Source organism: Pristis pectinata, chromosome 3, assembly GCF_009764475.1.
Source record: "Pristis pectinata isolate sPriPec2 chromosome 3, sPriPec2.1.pri, whole genome shotgun sequence".
NCBI lineage: Eukaryota > Metazoa > Chordata > Chondrichthyes > Rhinopristiformes > Pristidae > Pristis > Pristis pectinata.
In genome coordinates this window covers 52,335,184-52,359,904 of record NC_067407.1, presented here as the reverse complement: position 1 = coordinate 52,359,904, position 24,721 = coordinate 52,335,184, and the positions used below count along the sequence as shown (strand labels likewise).

Here is a 24,721-nt window from a genome sequence, read left to right as displayed (position 1 = left end):
GGCTGTCTATCACTTCACCCTATTACAGATATTTCATTTGTTCCACCCATTGCTCGTCTCCTCCTTCTCTATTACTTAGACCAAGCTGTAAGCAAGGTTATCTGATCAATGAGTGAATGGGAGCAGTTAGAGGGTGAGAACATAGATAAATGTTCAAAGAACATAGATAAACGTGAAATGCAGAGCAGAAGGACAAGGTCAACAAGTCAGGCTGGACATGTCCTCCACTCACAGAGAGGAAAAGGGGGAAAATAAACAAGCTGAGTTAATTTTACAGAAGGATAACTGATGCAGACTGAGAAATCAAGTTACCTGAAGTTGTAGAATTCACGTTAAGTCCAGAAGGCTGCAAAGTGCCCAGACAGAAAATGAGATGCTGTTCCTTAAGCTTGTGTTGAGCCTTAAGTGTGATAGTATAGGAGGCCACAGATCGATAGATAGGTCAGAGTGGGACTGGGATGAGGAATTAAGTGGCAAGCAACAGGAAGCTCAGAGTCACCCCTGTGGACTGAGTGCAGTTGTTCTGCAAAGCAATCACTCAATCTGTGTTTTGTGTCTCCAGTGTACAGGAGACCACACTGTGAATGCAGAATGCAGTATGCTAGACTGAAAGAAGTACAAGAGAATCTCTGCTTCACCTGGAAAGGTTTTTTGGGTTGCTGGATGGTGGGAAGGGAATAGGTGAAAGGACAAGTAATGCAACACCTACAGTTGTAAGGGAAAGTACAGTAAGAAGGGGGTGGTTGTTGAGAATGGACGAGTAGACTAGGGATTCACAAGGGGAATGGGTCCCTGTGAAATGCTGAAAGTGGGGGAGAGGAGAAAATGTGTCTGGTGGTGGAATTTCTTTGAAGATGGCTAAAACTGCAGAGAGTGATCTGTTGAATGGAGAAACTGGTGGGAAGGAAGGTGAGGACCAGGGGAACTCTATCCTTTTACCATCCCGGAGGAGTGGGGGTGAGTACAGAGGTGTGGGAAATGGATGAGATGTGGTCAAGAGCTTTGGTATCAATGGTAAAGGGGAAGCCATGGTTCAGAAAAAAAGCGCAGAAGCACCTGTGCAGTAAGTCTCATTATCGGAGCAAGTACAACAGAGACAGAGGAACTGGGAGAATGGAAGAGAGTCCTTACAGGAGGCAGGGTGGGATGAAGAGAAGTTGAGGTAGCTGTTGGAGTCAGCAGGCTTGTAATGGATGGTAGTAGCTAGCCTATCTCATGAGATGGAGACATAGAGATTTGTCTTTGACAAATTCATCAGTTCACACTTGTTGATGTGACTGCTTGTTCTCTGCCTAATTATCATTTTTAACAGTTTCCCCAGCTCCAAGGTTAAACCAAATGATCTGTAAATTGCTGAGTTTATACTCGCACCTTTTTTTTTGAACAAGGCTATAAATATGTGGGCAGGCATGGTAATATGGCAGTTAGCATAACACTAGTACAGCACCAGCAACCCGGGTTGAATTCCGGCTGCTGTCTATAGGGAGTTTGTACGTTCTCCCTGTGTCTGTGTGGGTTTCCTCTGGGTGCTCTGATTTCCTCCCACATTCCAAAGACGTACAGGTTAGGAAGTTGTGGGCATGCTATGTTGGCGCTGGAAGCGTGGCGACACTTGCGGGCTGCCCCCAGAACACTCTACACAAAAGGTGCATTGCACTGTGTGTTTCAATGTACTTGTGATTAATAAAGAAATCTTAACTTTGCAGTTCTCAGGAAACATAAATGTACATATAGATGTTTAGAAGATTTCAGTCTCTTTAGATGCTACCTTATTGGCTGATCATTTGCAACATTCTCTTGTATTTAAGGTTTCCAGCAACTGCTGGATTCCATATCTCACAAGTCTAGCATTGTTTTTTCGTCTAATGCCCTTATTTATTTCCCTCTAGTCACACTCTTCCAGACAGATCAGCTGTGATTAATATTCATTCATCATCCTTTCATCAATGGCACCGAAAGCACGTGTGTCGCTAGTTTCCACGCTCTGTTGGTATTTCCTTTGTTCTCTCCACTCCTCCCCTTCTCTGGAACTGAAAACAAGCTTGTTCTCTCACTTTCTCAGTTCTGATGAAGGGTTATTGATCTGAAACATTAACTCTGCTTCTCTCTCCACAGATGCTGTCTGACCTGTTGACCATTTCCAGCACTTTACATAGAACACAGAACACTATAGCACATTATGGGCCCTTCGGCCCACAATTTTGTGCCAACATTTTATCCTGCTCCAAGATCTATCTAACCCTTCCCTCCCACATAGCCGCCCATTTCTCTATCATTCATGTGTCTATCTAAGAGTCTCTTAAATGTCCCTAATGTTTCTGTGCCCACAACCTCTGCCAGCAGTGTGTTCCACGCACCCACCACTCTCTGTGTAAAAAATTTACCCCTGACATCCCCCTTATACGTTCCTCCAATCACCTTAAAATTATGTCCCCTCGTGTTAGCCATTGTCGCCCTGGGGAAAAGGCTCTGACTGTCCACTTGATTTATGTCTTTTATTATCTTGTACACCTCTATCAAGTCACCACGCATCCTCCTCGTCTCCAAAGAGAAAAGCCCTACATCACTCAACCTATCCTCATAAGACATGTTCTCCAATCCAGGCAACATCCTGGTAGATCTCCTCTGCATCCTCTCTAAAGCTTCCACATCCTTCCTATAATGAAGCGACCAGAACTGAACATGTTACTCCAAGTGTGTTCCAACCAGAGTTCCATAGAGCTGCAACATCACCTCATGGCTCTTGAACTCAATACCCCGACTAATGAAAGCCAACACTCCATACACCTTCTTGACAACCCTATTGACCTCTGCAGCAACCTTGAGGGAATATATGGACATGGACCCCAAGATCCCTCTGTTCCTTCACACTGCTAAGAGTCCTGCCGTTAACCTTGTATTCTGCCTTCAAATTTGATCTCCCAAAGTGTATCACTTCACACTTATCCAGGTTGAACTCCATCTGCCACTTCTCAACCCAGCTCTGCATTCTATCAATATCCTGTTGTAATCTACAACAACCTTCTACACTATCCACAACACCACCAACCTTTGTATCAACAAACTTACAAACCCACCCTTCCACATCCTCATCCAAGTAATTTATAAAAATCACAAAGAGCAGGGGTCCCAGAACAGATCCCTGCAGAACACCACTGGTCAACAACCTCCAGGCAGAATACACTCCATCTACCACCACTCTGTCTTCTATGGGTGAGCCAATTCTGAATCCACACACCCAGGTTTCCCTGGATCCCATGCCTCCTGACTTTCTGAATAAGCCTTCCATGAGGAACCTTATCAGATGCCTTACTAAAATCCATGTACGCCACATCCACTGCTCTACCTTCAGAAATGTGCTTTGTCACATCCTCAAAGAATTCAACAGGCTTGTGAGGCACAACCTGCCCCTCACAAAGCCATGCTGACTGTCCCTAACTAGCCTATGCTTCTCTAGATGCCCATAAATCCTGTCTCTAAGAATCTTCTCCGGTAATTTGTCCACCACTGAAGTAAGCCTCACTGGTCTGTAATTCCCAGGGTTTTCCCTACTCCTTTTCTTAAACAAAGGAACAACATTTGCCACCCTCCAATCATCTGGCACTACTCCTGTGGCCAATGAGGATGCAAAGATCATTGCTAAAGGCGCAGCAATCTTTTCCCTCGCTTCCCACGATAATCTTGGATCTATCCCGTCTGGCCCCAGTGACTTATCTATCCTAATGTTTTTCAAAATTTCCAGCACATTCTCTTTCCTCACATCGATATGCCCAAGCGTATCAGCCTGTTGTACGCCATCCTCACAAACATCAAGGTCTCTCTCTCTCTCTCTCTCTCTCTGTGAATACTGAAGCAAAGTATTCATTAAGGACCTCCCATACCTCCTCCAACTCCAGGCACATGTTTCCCCTTTTATCCCTGATCAGTCCTACCCTCACTCTAGTCATCCTTTTATTCTTCACATACGTGTAGAACGTCTTGGGGTTTTCCTTGATCCTACTCGCCAAGGACCTCTCATGCCCCCTTCTAGCTCTCCTAATTCCATCCTTAAGCTCCCTCCTGGCTACCTTGTAACCCTCCAGAGCCTTGTCTAAACCTCAGGTAAGCTTCTTTCTTCCTCCTGACAAGATATTCTACATCCCGTGTCAACCATGGTTTCTTCACTCTACCATCCTTACCCTGTCTCAATGGGACAAACCTATCCAAAGCCCCCTGCAAGTATTCCTTAAACAACCTCCACATTTCCACTGCACTCTTCCCCAAGAACATCTGTTCCCAATTTATGCTCCCATTATGCTTTGTTTTCATTCCTGTCAATTCTCAACTCTAACCAAATAAATTCTGCCCTGGATCATTCCAGGGAATTCTCTCCATCACTGTTATAATTTCCTTAATGAATACTGCCCACCACCACCCAACACATCTCCCACAGCATACCTGCATCAACCTATCCTTCCTGAGCACTTCTCCACCATTTTCATCCCACATGGCTAACTGCATCCTGGAAGTTTTAACCTGGTTTAGAATGCTTTATTCATGTACTGCAAATCTACCTTATTGCTCTTGGTCTGATCCTATCCAAAAACTTAACACTTCTTGCTCTAAAGCTATATGTCTCTCCCAATCCTTTGTACACCTTTTCACTTCTTTTCAATACTACTTTCTGATATCTACCCCATGCCACTTAGTTTAAAACCTACTGACAAACCTTCCAACAAGGACATTGGACCTTGCTGTGCTGAGGTCCAACTCATTGTGCCTGTATAGATCCCACCTCCCCATAAATTGGTTCCAATGCTCCAGAAATCTGAAGTCACCATCCAAGACAATTCCTTCAGCAACCTATTCATTTGCACTGCCCTTCCATTCCTTTACATGCAAGTATGTGGCATTCATAGTCCTGCTTCTTAAACTCCTTCCCAACTCCTTAAAATATAGAGCAGAGGAGAATTATTGACATCAACATTGGAATTTAAAATCAATGATCATTTGAAATATTTATGCAAAAAAAATTGCAATCTATATATGTGAAGTTAGCATTTTAGGTAACTTGCAAAGCAGTCATAATGGCCTGGTATACCATTAAAAACACTTAATCCTCAGGCAATAAACCCAATAACGTCAGGATATTTTGCACTGACACTACTTTTGTAAGATACCTGAACTTTTCAGCAATTCATCTGACTTTCCTTGATTACACCACAGATTTATCTTGATTATTCCTCGACCACTGACCACAGCCAATGGAGGACGGCTGAAACGTTGAAAGTTTACACTGAGATTTCCATGATAAATAGCACTTGCAGGAAAATTTTCAGGTTGCTGTCAATTTCATGGATGCTCAGAGTAAACACTAACAGTTTCACCACCGTTATTACAACTACAAAATCCAGGCCAATTAATCTTTCTATGATCTACTGTTATTCTGTGTAAATTGCTATGTTTCAACTTTGCCATTGAACTGTTCTTAGTACATTTGCATAGTTCTCAAACCCAAGTTATTTTAAAAATTATGGCACAGTTTTTGCAATTACAATGATTGCAAAATCACTTGTATTTACTTTCATAATATCATGAAACAGCAAATTCAAGATTCCATGCAAGTGCAATTTAAAGCCAAAATCACAAAGACAATGACAGTGCTTCACTTATGCTCTATTATTACACTGCTTTCCTTCTCCACTGAAATCAAAGAAAAATCAATTGAATTTCCAAGTATTTCTACCCAATCTTATTGTAAAACACCCTTAAAATGCTACAGTTTATGTCTTAATGTTATATGACGCCATTATTAAAGATGAGCAAACCGGCAGTGCAATTTTTATATATGGAAATTGTAATTCTCTTAGTTAATATTTTGTACTGACACAAGTTTGTCAAAATATTAGACAGTCCTACTACTCTTATTATTTCCTTGGGGAGCCTGTAACTTATTCTCTTTCTCTCTCACACACCTGACAACTCCCCTCTGATTCTTTTGCCACTTACCAACACCAAGAGCTAAACTTACACCTACCAATTAACCTACCAACATGTCTTTGAGATGTGGAAGGAAACCTGAGCTCTGGTGGAAACCCACGTGGTCATGGGGAGAACGTGCAAACTCCACATAATCAGCACCCAAGGTCAAGATCAAACCCAGATTCTCAAAACTGCAAGGCAACATGCTAACTGTGACATTCCCTCTGCTGGTGTTTTACTTAAGGACTGTGCTTTTGTCTGAGAGAATCCTTTCATTCGTCTGGTGTTTTGCCCAGAAGTTGGTACCAAAGAGGTTGTTCGGTATTTGTCGGCAGCTTTCAGTTGGGAGCACCAGGAACATAACTGAGTGATAAACCTAGACTTACTGTATATGAATGCTACTGGGAACAGGACAGCTATTTCAAGTAATTCTGTTACTGCATTTAGAATGGAATTTTGAACTGTTATTGCTGCACAGTAACAGTAATTTAAAATACAGCCAGTAATTTTGCCACATCGATTCAAACTCCATGGCTGATCAATCAGGCTCATCTCCACAATCACTTGTAAAGGCAGCAACATAAAGACAATAGAAGCCTTTCAACATCATCTATCTGCTGGCTGGAATTGCAGCCAAAGTTCTGTTGAGTATGCAGGAACTGCAATTGATAAGTTTTGGTAGTTCAAGTGACAGCAGGTAAGTTTCTAAAATGGGCAATCTGGGACTACTTTAGAAAATATCTGCAAACTATATGTTTGATGTGAAGCAAAAATGAAAGGATTTTGCTAATAACATAATGGGACATCTGGATACCAGGAATTAATATCCAGGTTTAAATTGTATTTCATAATGATCTAGAAGGCTAAACAATATATGTAAAGAACAATCAGTACACTGGAATGTTTTCCTTTTCACTGGAGGTACAGAATTATAGAATACAAGTTCACATATGGCAACGCAAATAAAGACTTCATATTTCAGAATGAATTTAGAAGAACTTAAAAATTCACTCACTGAAAATCCTTTATCCTTGCTTGCCAAACATTCCATGGGCACCAGCAAACCTCAAAAAAATCATCCAAGTAACCATATGGCAGTGTGTTTACTAGGAAGGCATCACTGCCTTGAATGCTCCACTCAGTATTACTGAACATTTAGAAGGGACCCTGGCAGTTTTCCCACCTCCATTTCTGAACTTGCACTGAAGCCAACTAGTTTCCAGTTGGAGCTCTACTTGATATTTGCTAAATTAAAAGGATTAAATTGCATCCCTTCAGATCTCAGAGTCAAATCCAGCACCAGTTCTCCACTGAAAACTCTTCTAAAATGCTCTCTGACTTTTAAACGTTTCTTTCCACAAAACCATCATCAAATGGTATGTATGCGACAGAAATATTTATCACGGTAAACAGACTCACACCACAATATCCAATTGATGACAAGCAGAAATATTTTCCATTTGCCAATTGCTACCCTCATTCGATTGAATTCAGTTATCTGGCATGATCTGTGGATCAAAGTTTTCTGATCTGTTTGGCTCAGGTGCTTACTTCACCAACTTCCCCTTACCACAGCCACGCACCATGGGAGTTCAGAACTTGCACATAATAATAAATCAGCAGAGAATTGATCAGATTGTTATGCTTACCCATACTAGCAATGATGCTGTGAACAGGTAATCTGGAAGCTCCATGATACATAGTATTTGATATACTATTTATGCTTTGTTCATTTTGCTTTATAAAAGCTGAGTTTTCTTCCTTGGTAATGTTAATATAAAAACAGATATCAGTGGAACTCATGATATATTGAGGACCTGGATTAAGTAAAATATTTTTATTTTCTTCTCTCTTTACAGCAATAAGACAGGCTCCATACCTGAAATAGATCAGAAAGAGGAGGTTGAATACTTCATGGGATTCATGGACACAAATTTTACTTATAATGTCTGATAAATACTGGTCGAAGTATAAAGCTTAAATAAAAGCAGAAAATACTGGGAACACTCAGTAAGGCTTTACTCATTGGAGAGAAGGAGGATGAGGGGATACATGACAGAGGTGTACAAAATATTAAGAGGAATAGATAGAGTGGACAGCCAGCACCTCTTTCCCAGGGCGCCAATGCTCAATACAAGAGGGCATGGCTTTAAGGTAATTGGGGGGGGGGGGGGGGGGGGGGGGGGGGGGGGGGGGGAGGCGGGGGGAAGTTCAAGGGAGACGTCAGAGGGAGGTTTTTCACCCAGAGAGTGGTTGGTGCATGGAATGCGCTGCCAGGGGTGGTGGTGGAGGCTGATACGTTGGTCAAGTTCAAGAGATTGTTAGATAAGCACATGGAGGAATTTAAGATAGAGGATGTGTGGAGGAAGGAGTTAGATAGTCTTAGGGGTGGTTTGAAGGTCAGCACAACATGGTGGGCCGAAGGGCCTGTATTGTGCTGTATTGTTCTATGGTTTTCTATGGTTAAGTCAGAGTCTTTGGCCTGAAACATGAACTCTTGTTATTCTCCTTGCAGATGCTGCCTGACCTGCTGAGTTTTTGCAGTATTTTCTGTTTTGGTTTCTGATTTCCAGCATCTGCAGTTTCTTTTGACTTCCATTAAGTTTAAATCTAGTTACTTTACCCAAAAGTTTTCTCCAAAATAACTGAAACAATAATCCCCAAGATTAAACTTTACGTGCAAACTAAAACCTGACATGACAAGAGGGTTAAAGAATTATATATTTTTATTTCTAAATGTAAATGCATCAAACATAATAGGCTAAAAACTCCATGTAAAGTCGAGAAGAGAAATTCTAGTGCAGCATAAAGGGTCATTGTTCCAACCAGTCAAAATAACTTGCAACCAAAACCCAAGGCCTCAGTCACAAGTTATCAGTGCTTAAAATACATCACTAGCTTCCTTCCTTCCTGAGGCTGGGTTCTAGTGAGGTGGTGAAGGCGATTCAGAGCACAGTGAATTAATGGACAGGTTAGGACATGGAAGGCTGGAGTAGACTGCGCAGGCTGGCAAGAAGGGTTGGGTGGAGGGGTGCGATTGACGAGACCAGCACAGATCAGAGATTAGAGTGGTGAGCAAGATGCTATGGGGGGTGAGGGGGCAAAGGGGAGACCAGGGAGGCTGGCATGAAATTATGGGGAAAGGAAGACCAGCAACAAAGACAGGTGTGGGGGAGGAGGGTCAGAGGAGGCAGAGATTGGGGAGGCTGATGGAAGATCAGTGATGAAATGCAGGAGTGGAGTTGGCCCAAGGATTTTGGGCAGCCCGAGGAAAATATGTATTAAGTTTTCCTCAATGCTTCAAAGAGATCATCATACAGGGAATGATGTTGCTCTGTGCAGCCCTGAGAGGGAAGTTGCAAGGGATCATGGGTGGAAGTGCCCATATGGATTCTGTGATTAGTGCGACTTGACCGGAAATGGTTGCAAATGCAATTTCTTCCATGTACTATCAATTTTAAATCCCTAAGTGGTGAAAAAGAGGGTAAATTGCATTTGAATTTCTGAGCATATAATCTTACATTCTGGTGGTTGACAGCAGATAATTTTATTGGGAGCAGTAGTGAGTATCACGGTGACGCATCTTTTCTGTATTGGAGGTTGAATAGTTCTTCGGACTGTTCTGGGTGATCACAGTTGCATAAGGAAGGCTTTCCATGAGTAGATTAATATTTGCACTGTCAACTTGAGAAATAGAAGGATACATACATACTTGTGGCCAGTTAACCTTCTAGCCCACATATCCCTGGGATATGGGAGGAAACCCAAGCACCCAAGAGAAAATGATGTGGTCACAGGAAGAATGAGAAAACTTCACAAACACAACACTAGAAGTCAGAATTGACCCTGGGTTGCTGGAGCTATGAGGCAGAAGCACAACTAGCTGTGGCAACAAACACATTCTACAAGCTATGCCACTGTGCCGCCCATATCCCTGGATTCTCTTTTCATGTGACTTAGAATCTTTGCTGCAGACTGGAGCCAGAGATCTCCTGCAACATACTTCTTGTGAGATTAATTTGGCTTTTGAAATTGCACAGTTAAGTGTAGGGCCAAATGGTCTTGGTTCGCTTCAGGTGGTATTGAGGGAAGCTGTTGTGGTCCCAGTGAATGGGAAATTGATTTCCCGGAAGGTCATGGCACCACAGCCAAATAGATAAAGGAACATCTGACAATATGGGCAGGGTGCTGTGTTTGACATAAGGCTCTATTGCATTGTTCAGATGGACGTTAATAACTCAAATATGGCTTCACTTGGTCTATGGCAATGCATTGTACCAGGCTATGGTGTATGCAAATTGACAATGTTAATGTCCAAAATACTAATGGTGATGCTTTCCATTCCTAGACCATATTGGATCTTTTCACCTTGGCAGCTCCTTTCTTTACGTGGTTTCAGAAGGTTAACATATGGTCTCGCTTCATTCTGAGAAAGGTCAGAGTGAGTTCACATCGCCACAGACGGTTACTTTAGGAGTGTGCTTAGTGTTTGTTATCAAGAGGGAATGCAGTTTTGAGGTGGTGTATATTGATGATCTAGAAGTATTCCTGCACAGGGATAGCAAACCTCTTTCAAGATGGACTACATGTTGTTTAAGATGGCTGGCTGCATTGGCAGGGCCTCGTAATCCTCATTGTAACTTTGCACAATATCAGTGAGGCACATTGCTCACATAGACAGAAGGGTGCAGGTTTGAGTATAAAACCTTGTGGTAGACCACCGATGAGGAACCATAGCAAACCAACTTAAATCACCCAAATTGACACATAACTGCCTGCTGCTCAACATTCTCTATAGCAGGTACAATGTTTTGATGCAAAGTGATCTTGATGGAAGTCTGAATGTAATGCACAAAGTCTGAAACACTTTCTTTCTATCATTATTCTACAGTAATGTACAAGTTCCATGATAATTTTGGGATGGGATTATTTGAGAAATAGTAAAATAATTATGCATATATACACACACACAAGTTGTAATTTTGTCAGCCAGAGGTTAGCTGATAACAATTCCTCATCTGTAAAAGTAATTGGACAAACAGTATAACTTCAAAAATGCACATTTGAATGAATCAGAACTAATTGCTGTTAAATCTGGTTAATTCAGATTTATAGCATTTAAAGGTTATTGAAGCAGTATTATTTTACTCAAGTGCAATGTGCAATTCAATATTTTTAAGTATCGCCAGCAGGAAAATCAAAAAAAAACATGTGAATCAGTTATAACTGCTTAACTAATGATCCAAGATGATTTAAAATCAGGATCAAAAAATCTTACTTTTTATGTGCATGGAAGGAAGTATAGGTAAAGCTCTTGCCCTCATATTCAGCAAAGAATGTGCTGTCTTCCATTTTAATGTGATAGACTTCATTGCCTGAGCACTTGCCATACATCTTTTGCCACTGCTCATGTGTTTGGTGACCATCCCTGGAAAAAAACAAAACAGCATCAAAAGTATCTGCATGTAGTTATTACAGTCAATAAAAAAGTAAATTGCAGTTTATAGATGCATTATTTCACCTGTTTATGGTCTGCTTTGTTCCAGTTAGTTGTCTAAATGCCTCCCATGGTGCTGACCTGAAAATGATTAAATGAAGTCCATCAGCCTACTTCTGACATTTGTTAATCTACATTGAATAAAACTACATCTTAATTATCTAAAGCAAAACAATTCAGATAACTAATCACAACTTGCACACCACTATACAACAGAAACCATGTTAGATTTATGCAAAAGGTAATACTGTTGCCTCAGAACTCCAGAGAACTGCATTCCATCCTGACCACTGGTGCTGTGTGGTATTTGTAGGTCCTCCCTGTGAATACACAGGTTTCCCAAGGCATTCCAGTTTCCTCCCACGTTGCAAATATGTGCTGATTAGCAGGTTGATTGGTTACTGTAAATTGCTCCTGGTGATAGGAAGGTGGGAGGGGAATTATGATGGATTGATGGAAATGTGAGAGAGATTAGGTTACAGGAAAATAATGGGGAATAGGAGCGATGGGATTGCTCCAAGAGCCAAAATAAACTCGAAGGGCCAAATGGTCTTTTTATGTCATAAGAAAATATTAGAAGTTTCTCACTTTCAGTGAGCATTTTGATTATAATGTTCTATTCTGCCAGAATCAATGGAAATCACTGATTACTGCATTATCCAAACCTTGGATTTCTACTTTCAATCTGATGCAATGGCCCTACTGCAAAGTGCTCGAGGGTAACAAGATTTGGTTGAGCTATAATGTCCCCCTTTCTGCAAAAACTTGCTAGCAGTACTGTATGAAAAATAAATCAGTTGAACTATAATCCAAAGTGAAGTAACAGGAAAATAATGGACACAATTATGTAGTATTTACAGGACAGAAGCACTCAAATCTCTTCCCACCCTTCTTTATCTTAGTGTATCAAGAATTGTTTCTATTTCTTTCACCTTCATACAGCCATTTAGGTTTCCCTTAAGTGCATCTCCATTATTTTATCAATCACTCCTTGAGATCCATTTTCTAACCACTCTATAAATAAAGAACTTTCTCCTGAAATACTAATGGAAAATGCTGGAAACATTCAGCATGGCAGGTAGCTGTGGCAAAGAAAGTTAACATTTCAGGTCCAGGACCGTCCATCAGCAATCTTTTTCACAGTTCTAACAAAAAGTCACAGACGTGAAACATTAACTGTTTCCCTTTCCACCAATGTTACCTGACATTCTGTGTGTTCCAGCATTTTCTGTGTTGTTTCAACTTTCAGCATCTGCAGTTTTTTTGATTTTCATTGGATTTATGGCGACTATCTTATATTTATGGCCACTAAATTTATGTCACCAAAACTGAATGAACATCTTTTTGTTTCTATCAAATTCCTCCACATTTTTGTCAATATTTTAAGACAAGAGAAAAAAGCCCCAGCCTCATTTAGCCTTTCCTAATAAATGCAACCTCTCAATTCTGCCATCATCCACTTTATCCATTGCCTCTATCTCACCTTCATAATATGAAGACTGTGATGTAAATCACAAGGGAGACATGCACAAGCATTTGCAAAGACCGAGAGATTACTTTTCAGGAATGGCAACATTTTGATGTTTTCCTATACTGCACTTTTCAATGAAGGTGCACTTTCATCCACATCTACAACTTTGAGTTACTTCATTGAAGCAGACAAACATAATGTAGTGATTGCAATATACATGCACTTGCAAAAGGCTTTAGATATAAACTCATGACTAAGATCAGAGCCTGTGCAATCAAGGGGCAAACAGCAAAGGTAATGGCAAATGGGACACAAAAGAGTGGGAACCAAGTGTTCAGTGTCTTGGCTTCAGAAGGCAAGGCTGCCAATAGTAAAGAAGTTAATGTAGGAATGCTTAGAGCTTTTGAGATGATGAGAGATGAAACCATGGAGAGTTTATAAAAATTGCATGGAAGTGTTAACATTAAGTTGTTGCTTAACAGGAATTTAGTGCACACCAGCAAGTGGATGAGTTAATGGGACTTGGTGTCAGTTAAAGCATGGACAGTAGAGTTTTGTGTCAATCTTCAAAGCTCATTGCATGAAGTCATCAAACTTCAACCACCGAGGTACATTCTTCCTTTAAAGGTTGAGCTTTTTTGAGAAGGGAAAAACATTAAACATACAATTATGTTCAAATTATTGATTCCATTAAGAATCATGAATACTATCTACCCTGAACCTTCTAATCTGCAGAGTATACGATCCCAAGCTCTTCAACACCACCACATACACCTCCACCCCGCACCCCCACATATATTGGCTTCATTAAGATAGTATCAGTTTGTTTTCCCTTCACTTAATTGCTTGGATATAGTGGAGTGACAAGAATTATATGTAATGTTCTGGATTTGGTTGTACATTTCTTTAAAGGTCAAGAATTTGTGATCAGCGGCAAGCTGACCAAGCTCAACTCTAACCCATGAAGAAATTTTCCACTTATCTCATGCAATTTCCTTGGCAACCCTGAATGAATAATAGAGTTAAATACTGATCATTTGATGTTAATGATGCTGTTTGAGGGATGAATGTTGGCCAGGAAATAAGCAGAAGTTAATGCTGCTCTTCGAATAGTGACTCTTTTATGTCCAATTGAACAGACAGATGTGGATTAATGTCACATCCAAAAGTCTGTACCTCTGCAGCACTCCTTGGCACTGTACTAATGGTATTCAATGTAGATGTTTTTCCTTGGTTGCTTCCACTAATTGCACGTACAAAGTGGTGGTTACATATCGTATTCCACTTCAGAACATTGTTCCTGCTGAAGTCAATGGATTCCAGTTACTGGAATCAAATATCAGAAGCTGAATTCAATGCATTGCTACTGCTTCATATGCAGATTTAGCATTAACAATTAATGGTAAATTCAGCTCTTTACCATTATAACCATGTTGCAATCACAATTGTCCAGCATCTCATGTTATGCATGGCTCATTTCCACAAGATCTACTCTCACAAGTTCCATGCAAAAATCCAGCTCAGGCTTGCCCTGTCATCTGATCCTTATCTTGACTTATTTCTTTCCTGCTGCTTCAACATTTCTAAACATAGACTGACATGTCTATATATGCAGTGAATGCAGCCATTTGTCCCTCAACCTTAGTATACCCATGCTTGAACAACACAAGTGCCCAAAACTTCAAATGTATGAACTACTTTGGGAAATTTTACAAATGCAGGACATCTGTTATTATGTATTATGTGCACACCAAAAGCTTAATTTTGATTTTATCATGAATCCACATTTAATAGCTTTGCCACTCTTGACTTAATTAATTCAAACTAATTCTTCTTGTCTGCCTCTTGGTCTGAACCTTCCACTTAGGCCATACTTGATCTTTAATCACAAAAGAACAATCTTTCAGGTTAGGAGTTGTTGCTAGTACAACCTTACCTAACAAGAATTTATCCAGTCTCAGATTCAAATTTATAATCAGCATAGTTAACTTATTTTGCAGGTAATACCTTTTGCCATTCCTCAATGACGCAGGTCCAGATACAAGTTTAATGCCCTCCAGAATTATCTATGGGTTTATTTGGACTTTTTTTTTTGAGTTCTTCAGAAATTGTATGTTACTTGAAAGAAATTAGGAGGCAAAAAGGGGTCATGAAATATCCTTGGCAAGTAAGATTAAGGAGAATCCCAAGATATTCTCTATCAGGAACAAGAGTGTAGGCAGGGAAAGAGTGTGTCCCCTTAGGGACACAAGAGATAATCTATGTGTGGAGTGGGAAAGTGCCTAAATGAATACTTATCTCTATTCACCAAGGAGAAATCTGTGGAAGAAACTGAATTCAGGGAGGGGTATGTGGACAATCTGGAGTGAGTCAATATTAAGGAGAAGGAAATGTTAGATGTCATAAGACACATAATGATTGATGAATCCCTGGACTGGATGAGATCTACCCCAAGCTGGTAATGGGAAGCAAGAGAGGAGATAAATGGGGGCCTGTCAGAGAATTTTGCATCGTCATTAGCCACAGGTAAGGTGCCAGAAGACTGGAGGATAGCTAATGTTGTTCCAGGGCAGCAGATATAATAGCCAGGTAACTACAGGCTGGTGAGCCTAAAGCCAGTGGTAGGGAAATTATTGGCAAGGCATAGGAGGATACAGATCTAATGCAGGCAATTGAAACTAGTATAGATGGGCAAAAAGATCAGCATGGATATGGTGGGCAAAGGGCCCATTTCTCTGCTGTATGATTCAATGACTCTGCTTCTCTTCTTTGCTACTTCAATTTGTTGGAAAGATACCAGATCAACTGGAAGAAGAGAATGTATATTTTGAAAGTACCTTTCTTGACTTTAACCTGCCCTAAAGTGCTTTATAGCCTATTAATTATTGTTTATAGTGCTTTCACCGCCTTAAGAAATGCACCATCCAATGTGTGCACAGCAAGGTCCCACAAACAGCAATAAAGCAAGGAACAGATTATCCATTTTAGGTATCGATTGAGGGATAAACTTGATCAGTGGACCTCGAGAATAATCATGCTTTTCTTTAATTGGTGAATCTTTACGCGGTTTGGAATGGCTCCTTTTAATGTCTCATCTGACATCTCCAAGGGTGCAGCATTCCCTCAGTCTTGGAAGGATTTTAGGAGTTATAAACACCAAAAGGGAAAAGGCCATAAAAAATTTAAAGACAAAAAGAGCATTCTGGTATTTACAGACTTGAATATATAACAATAGGTATCACAGTGTAGCTTATTAATGCATGCCACAGCATGAAGTTTATTTAGAATGCAGATCCTTTTGTTTTGTATGCAACCATAAAAGAGACTGTTCCAACAAGTCCCAATTAGACAGAATGACCATTTTCAGTACTTTTAGCAAAGGGAGGAAAATTAATAAGAACAGTAGGGGTTATGCCCTGTTGTTTGAATAATGCCAAGGGATTCAAATATCCACCTGAATATGCAAATGCAACCTCATTTTAGTGTCTAATTAAAAGTTTACACAATTAATTCAACATTTCCTCAGCACTCCACAACAGTGTCACCTTGATTTTGCCCTTATATTCTGATATAGGGTTCAGATTAACTGATACAGTATACTCAGATGTATGGTAGAATTGCTTATAATTTTAGGGAAAAAAAGCTAACATTCTTATATAAACGAACACTTACTGGCCCCTGGAAGTATGAACAAGTAGAGTAATCAGTGTTGATGTGGCTGGACAGATGCAATTTAGAGCGAGCATGGCATATTTGAATTCTTCTTCACATACAACATGATCTAAATAGAAATATATGAAAAAAATAAAGTGGTGCAACTAGAATTGTACGGATTTGTCTATTAACACATTAGTCAACTGACTTCATAATTTATTAACGATGCACATAAACTTCAACTTACACGCCTCTGCAAAGCACTTTCAATGTCATTGTACTGCTGAATGATGCATAAACAAGGATTTAACCAATCTTTATTAATTGTTCCAAAGCAGGAAATTCAGAATATCCACTAGCTATATGTTTATATGCAGCTACATAACTCAGACTATAGCATAAATGACGGGATTTTAACTCCATTTAAATAGCAGAAATAAGAGTGGGTAAGTTGTTAAAATCAAGTTACTGAGATTGCTCTGACACTAAATGGACAACTGAACGCCCTCCCTTCTTGGAATATGCAGACAGAGATAAAATAAGGTTATGGTGTTTTGGCTACAATGTTAGTTCTGGTCTGATCCGGGAAGTCCCTGTGCACTTCCTGCCCTAAAGGTGGCACAGTGGCACAGCAAGTCAAGCTGCTGCCTCACAGCTCTAGTGACCCAGGTTCAATCCCAATCCCTGGTGCTGTGTGAAGTTTGCACATTCTCACTATGACTGCATGGTGCTCCAGTTTCTTACCTCATCCCAAAGGCACACTGGTTGGTAGGTTAATTGGCCTTATGAGTAGCTGAGTGATAGAATCTGTGGGGAGCTGATGCAAATGTGAGGAGAATTTTTTTAAACGTGATTAATGTAAATGGGTACTTGATGGTCAGTGTGGACTCAGTGGGCCATGGGGTCTGTTTCTGTGTTGTATGACTCTGTGAGTTGAATAGAATTCAAAAGGGATAGATGCACCAACTCCATAAAACAGTCCCGCAGAACACTCTGCTCCCTACCAACTTGAGTGCTGGGATTGACCAATGGTTGCCCAACTTATTTGATGTCAGAAGCAACTTCTTTAACACTGTTCACACTGTACAGATTGAAAGTGGACTGGAGATACATTAATGAGAACCAGCAGATAAATCAGAGAGGCCTATTTATGCAGCAAAAAGGTTAGCATAGACATGGTGGGCCAAATGGCCCGATTCTGTGTTACATAATGCTATGACTGAGCAGCGGATGAGTTAATATATCAGCTCCTCACCCATCCTGCCTTGAGTTAAAACAAGAGCAGTGATCTTTTTTGCCATTTAGGTTAAAAGTAGAGATTTATAAGTGGAGTTTATCGCTACCTTGAACTCGCTACAAAAGCTTTAGTAATGTATTGTCAAACCAATTCACACTTCAAATAATAGCAGAAAACAGCCTAAACATTTGCTGCATCTGTGGTAAGAGAAACAGAGATAACATTTCAGGTCAAAGACCCTTTATCAGAACAGGAAAAGAGAAAAAATAAGTTGGTTTTCAAAGAGAGTGGGAGAGGGATGGATAAGACGAACCAAACATATCTGTGGGGGGGGAGGGACAGGTGGGGCATGATTGCCATGGTGATAAACAGTTGAGGAAGTCATCAAAATGATAAATTAATGAGTCATTCACTTTCACTCCTTCCAATCTAGTGTCCTGCATTCAGTGGGTTTCTTCTTCAATGAAGAAACCAAATGCAGACTGGGAGATTATTTAGTGTAACACCTTCAGTTGGTCCACAGAGGCAACCCCAAGCTTCCAGCTTCCTGTCAATTTTACTTCTCCATTCCACTGTGGTTTGCTGCTCTGTACCAATGAGGTCCAATGTAAACTGAGGAACACCTTATCATCTTACATCTAATCAAACTGAGCCTTTGAAACTCAATATCAAATTAAACAATTTTGGGTAACTCCCTTTCTAAGTCAGTATTAGAGTTCTGCAGGTTATCCATTTGTAATATTAACTAAGTTTTTCTCTCTCCACTGACATTGTCCAGTCTCCTGGGCAATGCCAACAGTTATGACTTGTGTCCATATTCCTCACGTGTTCCTTTGTTTGTTTCGTCTCTCTCTAAATGTCATGTCACATGAATGCAGTCTAAAAGCCTCAAGAAGTACGTACATGCTTACTGAACCTGCTCAATAGACTAAACCATGTTTGCCACTATTTTGTATGGAAAGAAAACATTAGATGGAGAATGGACAGAATTGTTAAGTACATGAACTGCATATACGAGATCTTCAGGAGATTTAAATACATGATAGATTATTACTTCAATAATAAATGTTAAGATAATAAATTATTTTAAGATTAGGATGCCAGAAGAGGACTTATGTCATATTGGATGGGGTAAATATAGTTTAAAATGTTTCCATTGAATCCTTAGTATTGCCAAAACAATAATTTGTACATTTACTTAAGATGGCATCTCATTAACAAAATCTGTTGGAAGACCCAGAGAGAGGTGTCGACCCTTGTCATTCTGCTACTTGTGCTGCTGTCATGTGTGCTGTATTAGATTACTGGAACTTAATTGGAATTATGACAGTCTCTCAACTTGGTGTACAAATGCCCTACTGATAAGGACGTTCCTCATTTCAATGTGAAAGAGAATTTGCATTTACAATAAAAATAGAAAATGTTAGATATACTCAGCAGGTCAGAGAGCATTTGTGAAAAGAGATAGTGTTAATGATTCAGGTCAAAGACCCGTCATCAGAACTCACATTTATACGTCATCTTTCACAACTTTAGGATGTCCAAGCACTTTTCAGTGAAGTGTGTACTATAGAGGTGGAATCGATCGCTATTGTTAATATTGGAAGCGCAACAAGCAAGCTCCCACAAATGGCAATGAAACAGTAAACTGACAATGAATTTTCCAGTGTTGGTCAAGAGCAAAATATTGGCTGGGAAAGGGAGAAAAGTTCCCCTGCTCTCCTTTAAAATAGTTTAAAAGGTATTTTCCTTTACTACCTGAGTTAGCAGATGGGACCTTGGTTCAATATTTCACCTGAAAGTTTTCAGCAATGAGAAGCAAGTGTGCTGTCTTTGAGCCACAGCAGAAACTTGCTGTTGACTTGGACTCTGGCTACATGTGGTGATACGCTCACTCAACCACACTGAAAAATTGTGAAAGAGGCTGTGCAAGACTCAGGTGAATAGGAGAATTCTTTCCTTTTGGATGGGCTCTGAGCCACAATACCTGTTTCTTCACTGCAACTTAATTTCTCAGCCTGCTCTTCCTTCCTCCAAGAGGAAGGCAATGTTTACTCCAGCCGAGTTCCAAAGTGAGCACCCACAGTACTACCAAATCATCTGAACAGCTTGTGAAAGGGGCTGTGTTAACAGGACTAAAAAGCAACATAAAGTGGAAAAACAAGAAACTTAGTGATAGCCTCTTGGGGATTTCTTTTAACCTACAAACCCAAATTCGTTGGAATTTCAGTCTGCAAACGCAATGGTCATCATATGCTGTCTGCTGCTGCTTATAAATAACATTAAGGACTGTGACAGTCCTTCCTATTAATATTAATCTGACACTGGGATTGTAACAACAGAACTCAAGTCTACTGCAGGCTACAGCAGTCAGAAAACTTGGGCTTCGGATTGTTTCTGCATGAAGCAAGTGACAATTGAGGGATCTGCTAGGGGAGAGTACATTTAACCATATTCCCATGGCAAGGAGACACTAAATGGAGAATGCACAGAATGTTCAAGTACATGAACAGCACAGACAGAGCCATCAAGGTATTCAAATTCGGGATGGACTATCAAGCCAACAATGAATGCAAGCTTCAAATATTCCATTTGTTATCGTGAGCCTCCAAGAAAGCTCCTGATACAATGAGAAAATGCTGTTGTGAGGAAAATCACTGAGTTTGGATTAAAAGGCATTGTTTTCCTGATGTACCATCGTTCAATCATCAGTCTAACCAAGAAAAAACATTGTTATTTTGAAGCCACATTGTATATGAACAAATAAACATGGCAAAAAGCTTCAACACTGTAGGCGAGAGGTGTTTTTTTGATAATATTACGAAATTCAAATTTCAATTATATTCCAATAAGCCTTTCTAAATGGATCACCACTGTTGTACGTGAACTTTGTATTTTACCATACGAGAAATGTAGTATTATCTTGTACTCTCTAGTGACCTCTAAACATGAAATAACAGGAAAATCAATTACAAATTTACATTTTACAAGAGTCATTATTTTCTATCCCACTGTTATTGAACACCAGCTGCTTGATGGCACCTTCTTGATCTGGCTGCAATAGTGCCTCCTCTGATGTTCTAATACTTTATTGATGTAATCACCCACTCCTGATTTTGTCTGCATTAGTTTTTCTCACCCAAATGTTTACTCATCACATAAATTAAACAATGATGTTCAGTAGCTCACTGTGGGAATTTCGTTACTTCAGATTCATTATTTACCTTTTTAACTTGTCAGCTATTAAGGTGTACGCTGGTGCCCAATCAGTATTCACTAATTATATACTCCGTGTGATGTAGCAGCTTACATAAATGGAGCAGACATCAAGAAACAGGAGATTCATATTTCCCTAGTTAAACAACATTTATCTTCAGAAAGGAGTATTTGAAAACCTGTGCACTTTGTTTGCAAAATGATGATGCAGTGACATAAATTCCAGATTTTGCTGGACTAATGATAATACAGCTGTCAACACTTGTGTTATCATTGGATAACTGTGCAAGATCTGAATTTCAATTATTTGCCCACTATTCATGCTCTATAAGCAATTTTAAAAGTTAGGAATTAAAACACAAAATGCTGGAAGCGCTCAGCAGGTCAGACAGCACGTGTGGAAAGACGAAACAGAGTTAACATTTCAGGTTGGAGATCCTTTGTCAGAAGGTTAAAGCCAGGGCTTGTCTAGTCAGGAGTGACCAAACTTTAAATGCTTAGTAAGTGATAATAGTCCTGATGCAGGGTTGCAACCCAAGATGGTGAGCATCCCTTTACCTCCACAAATGCCACTTGAACTACTGAGTTCCTCCAGCTGTTCGCTTATTGCTCTAGATTCTCTTTTGTCTACCATGATAATTATTAGTGAGCAATTGTATTCACCCTAAAAAAATAATTTTACCAAATGTGGAGTTTCATTCCTTTGGAAAGAAACTAAAGTCTGCATTTATTTTTATCAGACCATAAGATAAGGGAGCAGAATAAGGCTGTTCGGCCTGTCGAGTCTGCTCCGCCATTCAATCATGGTCGATTTTTATTCCTCAATCCCGTTCTCTCGCCTTCTCCCTGTAACCCTTAACCCCCTTACCAATCAAGAACCTATCAATCTCTGCCTTGTACACCCCGTGACTTGGCCTCCACAGCCCTCTGTGGCACTGAATTCCACAGATTCACTACCATCTGGCTGATGAAATTCCTGTTCTAAAGGGACATCCCTTTATTCTGAGGCTATGCCCTTGGATCCTGGACTCTCCTACTAATAGAAACATCCTCTCCACGTCCACTCTATCCAGGCCTTTCAGTAATCGGTAGGTTTCAATGAGATTCCCCCCTCATCCTTCTGAACTCCATCAAGTACAGGCCCAGACCAATCAAACGGTCCCCATACGTTAAGCGTTTTCATTCCCAGGATCATTCTTGTGAACCTCTTCTGGATCCTCTCCAGGGTCAGTACATCCTTCCACAGATATGGGGCCAAAAATTACTCACAATATTCCAAATGCGGTTTGACCAACACCTTATAAAGCCTCAGCACTACATCCTTGCTTTTATATTCCAGTCCTCTCAAAATGAATGCTAACATTTGATTTGCCTTTCTTACTACCAACTCACCCAGCAATTTAATCTGAACTAGGACTCCCAAGTCCCTCTGCACTTCTGATTTATGAATTCTCTCCCCATTTAGAAAATAGTCTACATTGTTATTCTTCCCACCAAAGTGCATAACCCCATATTTCCCTATGCTGTATTCCACCTGCCACTTCTTTGCCTACTCTCCTAACCTATCCAAGTCCTTCTGCAGACTCCCTGCCTCCTCGACACTACCTGTCCCTCCAACTCTCTTGGTATCATTTGCAGATTTGACCGCAATGCCATCAGTTCCATCATCCAGATCATTAACGTACAAGGTGAAAAGTTGTGGTCCCAACATAGACTCCTGCTTCACTCATCACTGGCAGCTATCCTGAAATGGACCCCTTTAACTCCAGTCTCTGCCTTCTGCCAGTCAACCAATCCTCTATCTAATGGCTAATACTTTGCCTCCAACACCATGGGCTCTTATCTTGTTTAGCAGCCTCATGTTCAGCACCTTGTCAAAGACCTTCTGAAAATCCAACTAAATAACGTCCACTGACTCTCCTTTGTCTAACCTGCTTGTTACCTCCTCAAAGAATTTGGACAGATTTGTCAGGAAAGATCTCCGTCAACAAAACCATACTAATTTTGCCCTGTTTTATCATGTACTACCAAGTACTCCAAAATTTCATCCTTAATGATGGACTCAAAATCTTACCAACCACTGAAGTCGGGCTAACTGGCCTACAAGTTCCTGTCTTTTGCCTCCCTCCTTTCTTAAACAGGAATTATATTTGTGATTTTCCAGTCCTCTGGGACCCTCCCTGACTCCAGTGATTCTTGAAAGATCACTACTAATGCCTCCACAATTTCTTGGTATCTCTAAGTTACTCCATGTGCAAGTCCCAATCTTCATCTTACTTCTTTACAATGATTTAAAAATGGACTTTATATTACTGACCTGCTGTCAGCATCTATCTAAAGATCATTCAGTGTGATAGATCGAAAACATTTTCTGCTGTTTTCTTTCACATCAACCACCCCTTCACCCCACCCCACCCAAAATCCCAAAAAAAGGACATTGAAGTTAAACAGGTACTGGGAGACTGAAAATACCTGCTGATACACCTGCTTAAAATCTGGTCATGTCTACGTGAAAGCAGTTCTGCCTTCTGCCAGTCAACCAATCCTCTATCTAATGGCTCTAAACAATATCTGAGCCACTGTATCATTTGCATGTGATTGTCATTAAAAAATAATGCAGAGCTTTTTGATATGGTTAAGATGACATATCAGTGACCCTTCTTGTATTTGTTATGTGTTCCATTTAGCATTTAAATGCTCATTGCTCATAACCTGCAGCAACCTTTTGTCTGTAAAAAGAATGTGGCATACCAAAGACTAGCAACAAGTTTAGAATTAAACCTTTGTTTCTGTAACTGAGAAGGCAAAGCAAATTAGTTACTGAGTTAAGGTTATGAAAGGACATAAATAGTAGGTTATTCAAATTACAGAAACTTTTGTTTAGCTCTCCCAATAAGTTACCTGCAAACTTGACATGAAATTTATTCTCAGGTTTCAATATCTGAACGTAGAGGGGGCACTTTGGTGCAAAGTCTTTGACAGCCCATGCCCTCAGGATGGTTTGGTGATCCTGATTAAAAAAAAATACAAAGAAAGACAAGTCTTATGCAGTTTTGTGAAGAAGACGGAGAGAATGATAATGAAGGCAATTATTGACTGTGATAATAGCAGAAAGCACACACACAATTATAATACATTGTACAGATGAGTTATGCCTAAGTGTATGCCTTAGGTGAATTCCATTGGTAACCTGATATCCATTTCATTTCTCAAAGAAGTTGATTTACATAACATTAATTTCTTTTGTTTGGAGTCTTAGTGATTACTTTGTGGGATAATTTAAAACAAAATCTAATCTAAAGGGTTCATATTCACAAATGGGAAATAACTAGTGAAAGGAAATAATAAATGTCTCAAGTAGAAACATTTTATAAAATTCTACTTGATTAACTTGGAAGGGCGATCATCAGGATTAGATAAATTAGTGGTCATGACAAACAAACTGTCATTTTTTCTTTGCCATTCTCTTTGGATGGATGATGACTTACTTCCACTTCATTTTGTGGGTTCTAAGGTGGATAATGAGGCCAATAAACTCAGTGGAGCAGGAGCATTATGAATTAAATAGTTGTAGTTACAAAAATGAGAAGTTGAAGAAAGGGAATGAAGTGTCATCACCATCAGCCAGATATCCCAAGGCTCCAAATGGCAAGGTATGTGCATGTGTATGTAGTGAGAGCGAGGA

The 24,721-nt window shown here is 40.0% G+C and overlaps 1 protein-coding gene across 1 annotated transcript in view; it reads right to left on the bottom strand.

The window, feature by feature from the left end:
• Positions 1-24,721, bottom strand: part of LOC127568103 (potassium channel subfamily T member 2) — a 546,938-nt gene that overhangs the window by 263,743 nt on the left and 258,474 nt on the right. Inside the window, exons 14-18 of the mRNA XM_052011419.1 lie at positions 23,938-24,046; positions 16,602-16,710; positions 11,483-11,539; positions 11,240-11,389; positions 7,611-7,840 (exon numbers count right to left, since the gene is read on the bottom strand). Coding sequence (XP_051867379.1) covers positions 7,611-7,840; positions 11,240-11,389; positions 11,483-11,539; positions 16,602-16,710; positions 23,938-24,046 — 655 coding nt within the window. The remainder of the gene's footprint in view (positions 1-7,610; positions 7,841-11,239; positions 11,390-11,482; positions 11,540-16,601; positions 16,711-23,937; positions 24,047-24,721) is intronic.